Here is a 13,987-nt window from a genome sequence, read left to right as displayed (position 1 = left end):
TGTACTTTTTTTTTTTATTGAATCAGGATGAAGATTTACTTGCAATTAAAGTTAAAGTTGTCGATGATGATGAAGAGGAGGAGGAGGATTACATGAGTGATAAGCAATGTAAAGAAGAGGAGGAGGAAATCCCGGTATTTATTGGTATAGGTGAGCAATATCCCCTGCTCCATCTCCTACCAGTAATGAGAGAGGTGCCAGGTGGGTGGGATCAGTGCGGGGGTCTATAGGGGCAGGGGATCAATAAGTATATAGCCCATAGGGGAGGGTAGTATTATCTAAAGTGGAGTATATATATGCGGTCAGATGTGTGTCCTGGGTATATATATATATATAATATAATCTCACTAGCACTGTCAGGTGTGTACTAGGTGTATATATATATATATCTCACTAGCACTGTCAGGTGTGTACTAGGTGTATATATATATATCTCACTAGCACTGTCAGGTGTGTACTAGGTGTATATATATATATCTCACTAGCACTGTCAGGTGTGGACTAGGTGTATATCTATATATCTCACTAGCACTGTCAGGTGTGTCCTGGGTGTGTGTGTGTATATATATATATATATATATATATATATATATATATATATATATATATATATATATATATACACACATATATACACACACCCAGTACACACCTAACAGTGCTAGTGATATATATACCCAGTACATACCTGACAGTGCTAGTGATATATATATATATATATATATATATATATATATATATACACACCTAGTACACACCTGACAGTGCTAGTGAGATATATATATATACACCTAGTACACACCTGACAGTGCTAGTGATATATATACCCAGTACATACCTGACAGTGCTAGTGAGATATATATATATATACACACCCAGTACACACCTGACAGTGCTAGTGAGATATATATATATATACATACACCTAGCACACACCTGACAGTGCTAGTGAGATATATATATACACACCCAGTACACACCTGACAGTGCTAGTGAGATATATATATATATACATACACCTAGTACACACCTGACAGTGCTAGTGAGATATATATATATATATATATATATATATATATATATACATACACCTAGTACACACCTGACAGTGCTAGTGAGATATATATATATATACACACCCAGTACACACCTGACAGTGCTAGTGAGATATATATATATATATACATACACCTAGTACACACCTGACAGTGCTAGTGAGATATATATATATATATATATACATACACCTAGTACACACCTGACAGTGCTAGTGAGATATATATATATATATATATACATACACCTAGTACACACCTGACAGTGCTAGTGAGATATATATATATATATATATACACCCAGTACACACCTGACAGTGCTAGTGAGATATATATATATATACATACACCTAGTACACACCTGACAGTGCTAGTGAGATATATATATATATACATACACCCAGTACACACCTGACAGTGCTAGTGAGATATATATATATACACACCCAGTACACACCTGACAGTGCTAGTGAGATATATATATATATATACACACCCAGTACACACCTGACAGTGCTAGTGAGATATATATATACACACCCAGTACACACCTGACAGTGCTAGTGAGATATATATATATACACACCCAGTACACACCTGACAGTGCTAGTGAGATATATATATATATATACACACCCAGTACACACCTGACAGTGCTAGTGAGATATATATATACACACCCAGTACACACCTGACAGTGCTAGAGATATATAGATATATATATATATATACATACACCCAGTACACACCTGACAGTGCTAGTGAGATATATATATACACACCCAGTACACACCTGACAGTGCTAGTGAGATATATATATATACACACCCAGTACACACCTGACAGTGCTAGTGAGATATATATATACACACCCAGTACACACCTGACAGTGCTAGTGAGATATATATATATATATATACATACACCCAGTACACACCTGACAGTGCTAGTGAGATATATATATATACACCCAGTACACACCTGACAGTGTTAGTGAGATATATATATACACACCCAGTACACACCTGACAGTGCTAGTGAGATATATATATATACACACCCAGTACACACCTGACAGTGTTAGTGAGATATATATATACACACCCAGTACACACCTGACAGTGCTAGTGAGATATATATATATACACACCCAGTACACACCTGACAGTGTTAGTGAGATATATATATACACACCCAGTACACACCTGACAGTGCTAGTGAGATGGTCAAAATGTGTACCTGTAATTTTTCTTTCTTTGAGACGACAGGCAGCACAGAAGGGATATTCCATCCCCCACTCTCCTCTCCAGGACCGCCCACCTAGATCAATTAGCTACAGTATAAGTATCCACCACCAGCAATGCCACAGGTGTAATAACATAGATAACAAAATTTTAGATGCAAAATATAACATTTATTGGGTGGGTATTCGTGTGCTGCCTGTCGTCTCGAAGAAAGAAAAATTACAGGTACAAATTTTGACCTTCTTCTTCGTCGTCAGGCAGCACAGAAGGGAGATGCATAGAATAAACACGAATACCTGGGAGGGGTTAATTTTGCATAGCAGCAGACCGCACCCCTTCACCGAAGGCTGGATTCTGGATTTGCGCATTCAATCTGTAATGCTTAGAGAATGTAGATGCCAAAGCCCATGATGCCGAATTACATATTTCCTGTAGTGGAACCTGCGCTCTTTCCGCCCAAGATGTCGAAGTAGCGCGAGTGGAATGCGCTTTAAGAGGAAATGGAGGCTCTTTATCTGCCAGCTTGTAAACTTCATGGATGCACATCTTTACCCACCTTGCCAGGGTGTCTTTAGAGGCTCTTTTGCCCTTATTAGGCCCCGAAAATTGTAAGAAAAGATTCTCTTCCTGCCGAAATTGAGCAACTCTGGAAGTATATATTGACAGCGCTCTTTTTACATCTAAGGTATGTAGACGTTCTTCTTCTTCATCTTTGGGATTCTGAAAGAACACCGGCAGAAATGCTTCTCTATTTACGTTGTCCACTGACCCTACTTTGGGTAAGAAAGATGGAACCGTTCTGATGCTGACCCCTTCTGGTAAGAATTTGAGGTAGGGACTGCGGGATGACAATGCCTGAAGCTCTCCTAGCCTCTTTGCGGAAGTTATTGCTACAAGGAACAATGTCTTGTAAGATAGCCACTTAAGATCTACATCTTGTAAGGGTTCAAAGGGTTCCGATCTGATACGTTTCAGAACAAAGCTCAAGTCCCATGATGCTACAGGATGTCTCAGTGTTGGTCTGAGGTTCTTCAAGGCTTTGAAAAATCTGGTAATAAGAGGCTGGTTAGAGAATTTCCCATCTGTGAAGGCATTAATCGCAGTAAGATGAGCACGTAAAGTGTTAACTTTGAGACCTTTATCGAAACCGCTTTGTAAAAATTGCAGAACAACTGAAACCGTGAGGTCTTGGCAATTATTACGTTGCAACCAACCTGAGAACACCTTCCACAGTCTATTGTAGGTCGCATTAGTTGAAGGTCTTCTAGCTGCAAGTAAAGTTTTTATAACTTCGTTCGAAAGACCGAGGCTCTTCAACCTGTCCGTTTCAAGAACCATGTTGTTAGATGTAACTTGTGCACCTGAGGATGTAGAAGTCCCTTCTGAAGAAGGAGGTCCTTGTGAGGTGGCAGCGTCCAGTAGTTCCCCTTCAAGAGTTCCAGGAGTACAGGTAGCCATGCGCTGCGAGGCCAGAATGGGGTGATCATAATCACCCGAGGCTTGTCTTTCCTCATCTTGTTCAGGGTCTTTGGGATTAGGGTACTGGTGGATAGACATACACAAACTTTCCCTTCCATGACATGGCAAAGGCATCTAGGACACAAGGTCTGTCCTGTCTGTTCAGGGAGCAGAATTTTTGAACTCGACGATTCCGGAAGTCTCCATCTCTGAACAATCTGTTGGAAGTATACGGGATTCAGTGACCACTCTGTAGGTAGTATCTGTGTCCGACTGAGAAGGTCTGCCCTGCTGTTGTCTGTTCCTCTGATATGTAGCGCAGTCAGGGACATAAGATTCTTCTCTGCCCATGTCATGATCTGATGACAGACAGCTTGAAGTTGACGGCACCGAGTTCCTCCCTGCTTGTTCACATAGCAAACGGACACAGAGTTGTCTGAGTGTACGAGGACTGGCTTGTTCTTCAGAATGCCCTCGAAGCTGCGTAACCCCAAGCGAATGGCCATTAATTCTCTGAAATTCGACGACTTCTCTCTCAGATCCTGGGACCAGGTACCTTGAACCCAACTGTCCGCAATATGCGCCCCCCAACCCGCATGGGAGGCATCCGTCACCAAGATGACCGGATCTTGTGGCAAGAACGTCTTCCCTTAAAAATATTCAGAGTAGATCTATGCGAGTAGATGACGACACTCTCAGGCGTGAAGAAAGATTTTTGTAGTCTCTGTTCCAGGCCATGAGAATCTCTTGCTGCAGAGCTCTGATGTGGGCTTTGGCCCAGGGAACAGCTTCTATCGAAGACGTCAGAAAGCCCAACACTCTCATGGCCGTCCGAATAGATACTCTCGGGGTCTGTATGAGAGTCCGTACTTCCTTTGATTCTTAGAATCTTGTCCTGGGGAAGAAACAGCTTCATAGTAACGGTACCGATGATGAACCCCAGGAATTGGATGCGAGAGGTGGGAACAAGCTCTGATTTTGACAGGTTTATAATGAATCCTACTCTTTGGAGTAGCTCCATGGCGATCTTCACATGTTCTTTTAATCTTTGCTCTGATTCTGCCATGATAAGCCAATCGTCTAGGTATGCCACTAGACGGATTCCCCGACAGTCTCAATGTTGCTAGAATCACTACTGCTACTTTCGTGAATATGCGTGGAGCGGGTGAGAGACCAAACGGTAGGGCTTTGAATTGTAGATGCTGCACCTTCCCTTGTACCTTGATGGCGACTCGGAGGAACCTTCTGGAATGAGGATGTATAGGATTGTGGAGATATGCGTCTCAAGTTGAGAGACGCCATGAAGTCCCCGGGCTGGACTAATCCAAGAACAGTCTTTATTGTGTCCATCTTGAATTTGCTTCTTAGCAAGGACTGGTTTAAGTATCGTAGATCTATTATTAGGCACCACTTTAAATCCGGTTTTGGCACCGGAAAAAGCCTTGAGTAGACACCTAAGCCTTCTTCTCCTTGGGGGACCACTTCTAGAGCTTCTTTGTGAAGAAATTCGGACACCAGATTGTTGACGCGATAATCCTCTGCTCTGCTTATTATGAACATGTCCCGAGGATATCGTGCAAACTCCAGAGAGTATCCTTTGGCCACGATGGACTTGACCCATTTGTCGTTCGTAACCTGATCCCACTCTGGCAAGAAGGCAGTGAGTCTTGTCCCGACAGGAAGGGCGCTCCTGGCGTCAGAACTCTGATTTTAGATTGCCAGACTCACTTTGTTTCTTAGTCTGGAGACTGCACGATCTACTACAGCAGGAGCTTCCCACTTTTCAGAGACGGAAGGATCTAATTTATACACTGATTTAAATCTAGACCCAAGGTCCAGTCTCTTATCTGGCCTTCTCCATTCTTTTTCCATGATATGGCTGAGGACCTGATGACCTGGCAGGACACAGGATCTTTTCTTGGGAAAATAAAAGACTCTTTGTCTTGCGGAGTGGACTCATCCTTCTTAGACTCTAAGCTCTTTTTTACTAGATTAATGAGCTTATCCGCTGTCTCTTCCTTGAATAAATAGAAATCTTCAGATATTTCTGGCTCCGATGCAGACCCGGATGACTCTTCCTCAGATGCGGAAGAAGAAGCTGTATGTTTTTTATGATGATGCTTTAGTCGTTTAGATGGAGGAACCATCTCATCTCTAGGAGTCTGAAACCAGGTGAGCATTTCTTTCAATTCACCCATGAGACCTTGGTTCTGCTCCTGAGGAGCGTCTTGAAGGGACTCTCTAGTCCTGCGACCAGACCGAGATCCAGAGTCCCGTCTCCTATCTGTACAAGGATCACAGACATCTCCAGAGAGTTCATCAGGCAATGGTTGTTCGCAATCAGTACAGCATCTATGCCGGGACTTGCGCTTGCCAGAACTTGGTTGACTAGACATCTGTAATAACAGAAATGGCAGTAAAACTATTGTAATCATAGCAGAAAACATGACCCCCAGACAGGAGATGTACCTTACAAATACCAGAATCCGGCTGCCCTGGCAGTAGAGTGGATGCCAGCGCCAGGGTCAGGGGGTTTAAATGGCCACGGGCTGCGCATGCGCAGTAGAACCCGGAAGACGCCGACGCGTCAGAAGCCGGCGACGCACGCCCCGTCGCACACCTACGTCAGCAGGATGCGCCAGAGACGCCAGCACAACCAACCGACGCCGGCGCGCAATGTGATGACGCGCCGCTGCACGACACGGACGTCAGACGCCGGACGCACGCTGATGACGCGCTGCAACTCGTCCCGGTCAGGAGCCATGATGGTACACCTGCAAGTAAGACAGTCAAGTAACACCATTAGCGGTGACTTACCCGGGAATGCCTATTAAATAGACAAGTACCTATCTCCAGAATCACTCTGGCCCTATAAGGTACTCTCCGGGCGCAGTCTGGCCAGGGACACCCCCGCTGGCTCTTTCAACTGCCTGCCGCTTGGGCCACGATGCAGCCAAGACCCCGCAAGGCTGTACTTCTTCCTCACGTCCAGGTGGGCTTCTAGCAGGTAAGCCATACCTGCTGGAGGTATAAAGGACAGAAAAAAACACATGTGGCATTGCTGGTGGTGGATACTTATACTGTAGCTAATCTCATTTGTTTAATTAGCTAATTGATCTAGGTGGGCGGTCCTGGAGTGGAGAGTGGGGGATGGAATATCCCTTCTGTGCTGCCTGTCGACGAAGAAGAAATATATATATATACACCTAGTACACACCTGACAGTGCTAGTGAGATATATATATGTACACACCTGACAGTGCTAGTGAGATATATACCCAGTACACCCCTGACAGTGCTAGTGAGATATATATATACACACCCAGTACACACCTGACAGTGCTAGAGATATTATATATATCCGGGTATAAAGTGTCAGTGTGTTAATTAGATTTGTTCTAAGGTGCCCAGGAGGCCAAGCTAATGGTATTGTTTCATCTTTCAGTTTAATCAGTGGAATTAGTGTATACCTGTAGTGCATAGTTGGAGGGGTTCTGTATACCCACAATGTATAGTTTTTAGGGGTCTCGCATATCTGTAGTGCATAGTTGGGGGGGGGGGGGGCTGTATACCTATAGTGTATAGTTGGGGGGGGGCTGTATACCTGTAGTGTATAGTTGAGGGAGGTCCTGTATACCTGCAGTGTACAGTTGGTAAAGGTCCTGTATACCTGTACTGTATAATTCAGGGGTCCTGTATACCTGTAGTATATAGTTGGTCCTGTATACCTGTAATGTATAGTTGGTGGAGGTCTTGTATACCTGTAGTTTATAGTTTGAGTGTCCCGGATACCTTTAGTGTATAATTGGTGGAGGTCCTGTATACCTGTAGTATATAGTTCGGGGGTCCTGTATACCTTTAGTGCATAGTTTGAGGGTCCTGTATAACTGTAGTATAGAGTTGGTGGAGGTCCTGTATACCTGTAGTGTATAGTTTGGGGTCCTATATATCTGTAGTATATAGTTGGTGGAGTTCCTGTATACCTGTAGTATATAGCTTTGGGGTCCTGTATACCTGTAGTGTATAGTTTGGGGTCCTGTATACCTGTAGTATATAGTTGGTGGATTTCCTGTATACCTGTAGTATATAGCTTTGGGGTCCTGTATACCTGTAGTAAAGAGTTGGTGTAGGTCCTGTATACCTGTAGTGTATAGTTTGGGGTCCTATATACCTGTAGTATATAGTTGGTGGAGGTCCTGTATACCTGTAGTGTATAGTTTTGGGGTCCTGTATACCTGTAGTGTCCTGTATACCTGCAGGGTCGTATTTACCATTAGGCACCCATGGTCTGGTGGGTAGGGTAGCACCTTGCAGAGGGGCAGCACCCTCCCGTTCAGACTTGCCAGAAAATCTTTGGTCAGGTCTTGTATAGCGCTGTTATCCAGTCACAGTATGGCGGTATTGGTCAGGTCTGGTATGGCAGTATTATTCAGTCACAGTATGGCGGTATTGGTCAGGTCTGGTATGGCAGTGTTATCCAGTCACAGTATGGTGGTATTGTGGTGTACTAGGTGTATATATATATATATATATAATAATAATATCTCTAGCACTGTCTGGTGTGTACTAGGTGTATGTGTATATATATATATATATATATCTCACTAGCACTGTCAGGTGTGTACTGGGTATATATATAATATATATAATATCTCTAGCACTGTCAGGTGTGTACTAGGGGTGTATATATATATATATATATATATATATATATATATATATATATATATATATAATATTTCTAGCACTGTCAGGTGTGTACTAGGTGTATGTGTATATATATATATATATATATATATATATATATATATATATATAATCTCTAGCACTGTCAGGTGTGTACTAGGTGTATATATATATCTAGCACTGTCAGGTGTGTACTAGGTGTATATATATATATCTAGCACTGTCAGGTGTGTACTAGGTGTATATATATATCTAGCACTGTCAGGTGTGTACTAGGTGTATGTGTGTATATATATATACATATATATATATATATATAATATCTCTAGCACTGTCAGGTGTGTACTAGGTGTATATATATATATAATATCTCTAGCACTGTCAGGTGTGTACTAGGTGTATATATATATCTAGCACTGTCAGGTGTGTACTAGGTGTATGTATATATATATATATACATATATATATATATATATAATATCTCTAGCACTGTCAGGTGTGTACTAGGTGTATATATATATATATCTAGCACTGTCAGGTGTGTACTAGGTGTATATATATAATATATATATATATATATATATATATATATATATATATATATATATATATATAATATCTCTAGCACTGTCAGGTGTGTACTAGGTGTATATATATATATATATATATATAAATATCTCTAGCACTGACAGGTGTGTACTAGGTGTATATATATATATATAATATCTCTAGCACTGTCAGGTGTGTACTAGGTGTATATATATATATATCTAGCACTGTCAGGTGTGTACTAGGTGTATATATATATATATATATATAAATATCTCTAGCACTGACAGGTGTGTACTAGGTGTATATATATATATATAATATCTCTAGCACTGTCAGGTGTGTACTAGGTGTATATATATATATCTAGCACTGTCAGGTGTGTACTAGGTGTATGTATATATATAATATCTCTAGCACTGTCAGGTGTGTACTAGGTGTATATATATATCTAGCACTGTCAGGTGTGTACTGGTAATGCCCATGTCTTTGCCTGTAGTCGGCTTTTCCGCTCTTCCCCCTCATGTCCCCCCCCCCTTCCTCTGTCCTCTGCCCCCTCCCCATCCTCCTCCCGTTTCGTCCTCCCCCCACGACTTGTGGATAAGCTCGGTTTTCTCTTTTCCCCACAGACGGTCACAGCAAGAATCGGTTTTCTTCCCCAGATTGTAAAGGAGAGGATGCGAGGACTCCACCAAAGGCCGCAGGAGGAAACCAGTTCCCATGTGTGGAGTGTAGGGAATGGTTTACACGGAGAATGGATCTAGTGAAACATCAAGAAATCCACACAGGAGAGAAACCATTTCCATGTCCTGAGTGTGGGAAAGGTTTTGCCAGAAAAGCAAATCTAGTTCAGCACCAGAGAACCCACACGGGCGAGAAGCCATTTCCATGTTCAGTTTGTGGGAAATGTTTTAGCCAGAAGTCAGGACTTCTCGGGCATCAAAAAAGTCACACAGGGGAAAAACCATTTTCATGTTCAAAATGTAGGAAATGTTTTAGCCAGAAGTCATGCCTCATCGAACATGAGAAAATCCACACTGGAGAGAGACCCTTCTCATGTGCAAAATGCGGAAAATGTTTTATCCATAAATCTGATCTTGTTAGACATCACAGAATCCACACAGGAGAGAGGCCATTTTCGTGTACTGAATGTGGGAAATGTTTTACCCAGAAACAAGATCTTGCGAAACATGAAAAAATTCACACAGGGGAGAAACCTTTTTCCTGTACTGAATGTGGGAGAAGTTTTACTCTTAAATCTGATCTAGTTAAACATCAGAGAATACACACGGGGGAGAAGCTATTTACATGTTCAGACTGTGGGAAATGTTATACCCAGAAATCGGGTCTTGTTGACCATCAGAAGATGCACACGGGGGAGAAGCCCTTTTTATGTTTGGATTGTGGGAAACGGTTTACAAAGAAGTCCAGTCTTGTGGACCATCAGAGAACTCACACTGGGAAGCCATTTTCATGTTTGGAGTGTGGGAAAAGTTTTAACCGGAAATCATCTCTGGTTGAGCATCAGATACTTCACACCGGGGAGAAGCCCTATAACTGCCTGGAGTGTGGGAAAGGTTTTAATCAGAAGTGGGGTCTTGTTGAACATCAAAAAATTCACAGAGGAGAGAAGCCATTTTCATGTTCAGAATGCGGCAAATGTTTTACCCAAAAGTCTGGACTTGTTGATCATCAGAAAACCCACACAGGGGAGAAACCATTTTCATGTTTGGACTGCGGAAAATGTTTTACCCGGAAATCAGTTCTTGCAGAACATCAGAGAATTCACACAGGGGAGAAGCCTTTTTCATGTATGGAATGTGGAAAATGTTTTTCAAAGAAATCAGTTTTTGTCGACCATCAGAAAATTCACACAGCGAAAAAACGTTTTTCTTGTTTGGATTGTGGCCGAGGTTTCAACAGGAAACTGGACCTTGTTGAACATGAGCGAAGTCACACGGGAGAGAGGCCGTTCTCATGCTTGGAATGCGGGAAATGTTTTTCTAAGAAATCCGTTCTTGTTGACCATAGAAAAATTCACACAAAAAAGACGTTGTTTTCCTGTTTGGAGTGCGGAGAATGTTTTTACAAAAAGAGCATTTTTATCGGCCATCAGAAACTTCATAAAGAAGAGAAGCCAAAGTTTTACCAAACTCCAGAAGGTGTTTCCAGCGCCGATCACGTTGGCTAGAAGATCCGACCGATCCAGTCACGTCTCCCGGGCCACAAGTTCTGATGGTTATGAGAATAGCAGCTCCCGCTGCGCTGCTGATGGAGTCCTCCCTTATACCGGGGTCACACCGGCGGGTAGGGGCTTCCCTTATACCGGGGTCACACCGGCGGGTAGGGGCTTCCCTTATACCGGGGTCACACCGGCGGGTAGGGGCTTCCCTTATACCGGGGTCACACCGGCGGGTAGGGGCTTCCCTTATACCGGGGTCACACCGGCGGGTAGGGGCTTCCCTTATACCGGGGTCACACCGGCGGGTAGGGGCTTCCCTTATACCGGGGTCACACCGGCGGGTAGGGGCTTCCCTTATACCGGGGTCACACCGGCAGGTAGGGGCTTCCCTTATACTGGGGTCACACCGGCGGGTAGGGGCTTCCCTTATACCGGGGTCACACCGGCGGGTAGGGGTTTCCCTTATACCGGGGTCACACCGGCGGGTAGGGGCTTCCCTTATACTAGGGTCACACCGGCGGGTAGGGGCTTCCCTTATACCGGGGTCACACCGGCGGGTAGGGGCTTCCCTTATACTAGGGTCACACCGGCGGGTAGGGGCTTCCCTTATACCGGGGTCACACCGGCGGGTAGGGGCTTCCCATATATCGGGGTCACACCGGCGGGTAGGGGCTTCCCTTATACCGGGGTCACACCGGCGGGTAGGGGCTTTCCGTATTTTGCATCCCCGTCGCTGTCGTGTGGGACCCCGGCGTCATCTGCTCTTTCTATCATATAGTAATCTCATTATAATAACCCGGGGATCAGCGTAATAACCCGACGTCCGGGGATCGGCACTCGGTGTTCGGCACTCGGTGTTCCCACTAGAGCTCAGGACTAGAAGGCAGCACATGTAACACTAATAGTCGCCATTCTCGCCCCAATTTGCTGACGGCGGGCGACGGCTCCTTTGTCTTTCACAGATTACACCCGGTTAGGGGAGGGGAATTCCGTTCACAGCGTCACCTGTATGACCAGGGGGCGAGGGCTCAAGAAATTCACATCCTAAAGGGATTTTCCAGACAAACCTTATTGCCACCAGACATTGTGTGATGTACTGCAGTCTCCTAGCGCCGTGCGGTGGTCAGTGTGATGTACTGCAGTCTCCTAGCGCCGTGCATTGTGCGGTGGTCAGTGTGATGTACTGCAGTCTCCTAGCGCCGTGCATTGTGCGGTGGTCAGTGTGATGTACTGCAGTCTCCTAGCGCCGTGCGGTGGTCAGTGTGATGTACTGCAGTCTCCTAGCGCCGTGCATTGTGCGGTGGTCAGTGTGATGTACTGCAGTCTCCTAGCGCCGTGCGGTGGTCAGTGTGATGTACTGCAGTCTCCTAGCGCCGTGCGGTGGTCAGTGTGATGTACTGCAGTCTCCTAGCGCCGTGCATTGTGCGGTGGTCAGTGTGATGTACTGCAGTCTCCTAGCGCCGTGCGGTGGTCAGTGTGATGTACTGCAGTCTCCTAGCGCCGTGCATTGTGCGGTGGTCAGTGTGATGTACTGCAGTCTCCTAGCGCCGTGCGGTGGTCAGTGTGATGTACTGCAGTCTCCTAGCGCCGTGCGGTGGTCAGTGTGATGTACTGCAGTCTCCTAGCGCCGTGCATTGTGCGGTGGTCAGTGTGATGTACTGCAGTCTCCTAGCGCCGTGCATTGTGCGGTGGTCAGTGTGATGTACTGCAGTCTCCTAGCGCCGTGCGGTGGTCAGTGTGATGTACTGCAGTCTCCTAGCGCCGTGCATTGTGCGGTGGTCAGTGTGATGTACTGCAGTCTCCTAGCGCCGTGCGGTGGTCAGTGTGATGTACTGCAGTCTCCTAGCGCCGTGCATTGTGCGGTGGTCAGTGTGATGTACTGCAGTCTCCTAGCGCCGTGCATTGTGCGGTGGTCAGTGTGATGTACTGCAGTCTCCTAGCGCCGTGCGGTGGTCAGTGTGATGTACTGCAGTCTCCTAGCGCCGTGCATTGTGCGGTGGTCAGTGTGATGTACTGCAGTCTCCTAGCGCCGTGCGGTGGTCAGTGTGATGTACTGCAGTCTCCTAGCGCCGTGCATTGTGCGGTGGTCAGTGTGATGTACTGCAGTCTCCTAGCGCCGTGCGGTGGTCAGTGTGATGTACTGCAGTCTCCTAGCGCCGTGCGGTGGTCAGTGTGATGTACTGCAGTCTCCTAGCGCCGTGCATTGTGCGGTGGTCAGTGTGATGTACTGCAGTCTCCTAGCGCCGTGCATTGTGCGGTGGTCAGTGTGATGTACTGCAGTCTCCTAGCGCCGTGCGGTGGTCAGTGTGATGTACTGCAGTCTCCTAGCGCCGTGCATTGTGCGGTGGTCAGTGTGATGTACTGCAGTCTCCTAGCGCCGTGCGGTGGTCAGTGTGATGTACTGCAGTCTCCTAGCGCCGTGCATTGTGCGGTGGTCAGTGTGATGTACTGCAGTCTCCTAGCGCCGTGCATTGTGCGGTGGTCAGTGTGATGTACTGCAGTCTCCTAGCGCCGTGCATTGTGCGGTGGTCAGTGTGATGTACTGCAGTCTCCGTGCATTGTGCGGTGGTCAGTGTGATGTACTGCAGTCTCCTAGCCTGACCACTCCACAATGGACGGCGCGGTCTGACCTGTGGTGGCGCTGGGTCTTGGACGCCGCTGATGGGATAGTGATCAGTAACTTTCATTCACCCAGATGATATATCCTTATTATGGTGGCATTGTCCTAATACTGTAACCTCACACTGGTCACTGACCGTCAGGGTATATATCCTGTCCTATATATATATATGGGGTGCCTCCGCATTGGACCCA

General features: G+C 45.3%; 1 protein-coding gene across 1 annotated transcript in view; it reads left to right on the top strand.

Annotated features, from left to right (window-relative positions):
- Window positions 1–12,321, top strand: part of LOC138799937 (zinc finger protein 271-like) — a 33,563-nt gene extending 21,242 nt beyond the window's left edge. The window contains exons 6-7 of the mRNA XM_069981721.1: window positions 27–150; window positions 9,621–12,321. Of these exons, the coding sequence (XP_069837822.1) occupies window positions 27–150; window positions 9,621–11,182 (1,686 nt within the window). The 3' untranslated portion in view covers window positions 11,183–12,321. The remainder of the gene's footprint in view (window positions 1–26; window positions 151–9,620) is intronic.
- The last annotated feature ends 1,666 nt before the right edge of the window (window positions 12,322–13,987 follow it).

Source organism: Dendropsophus ebraccatus, chromosome 8 (assembly GCF_027789765.1).
Source record: "Dendropsophus ebraccatus isolate aDenEbr1 chromosome 8, aDenEbr1.pat, whole genome shotgun sequence".
NCBI classification, from domain to species: domain Eukaryota; kingdom Metazoa; phylum Chordata; class Amphibia; order Anura; family Hylidae; genus Dendropsophus; species Dendropsophus ebraccatus.
The sequence above is the reverse complement of the archived record's forward strand: the minus strand, read 5'-3'. Positions and strand labels throughout refer to the sequence as shown.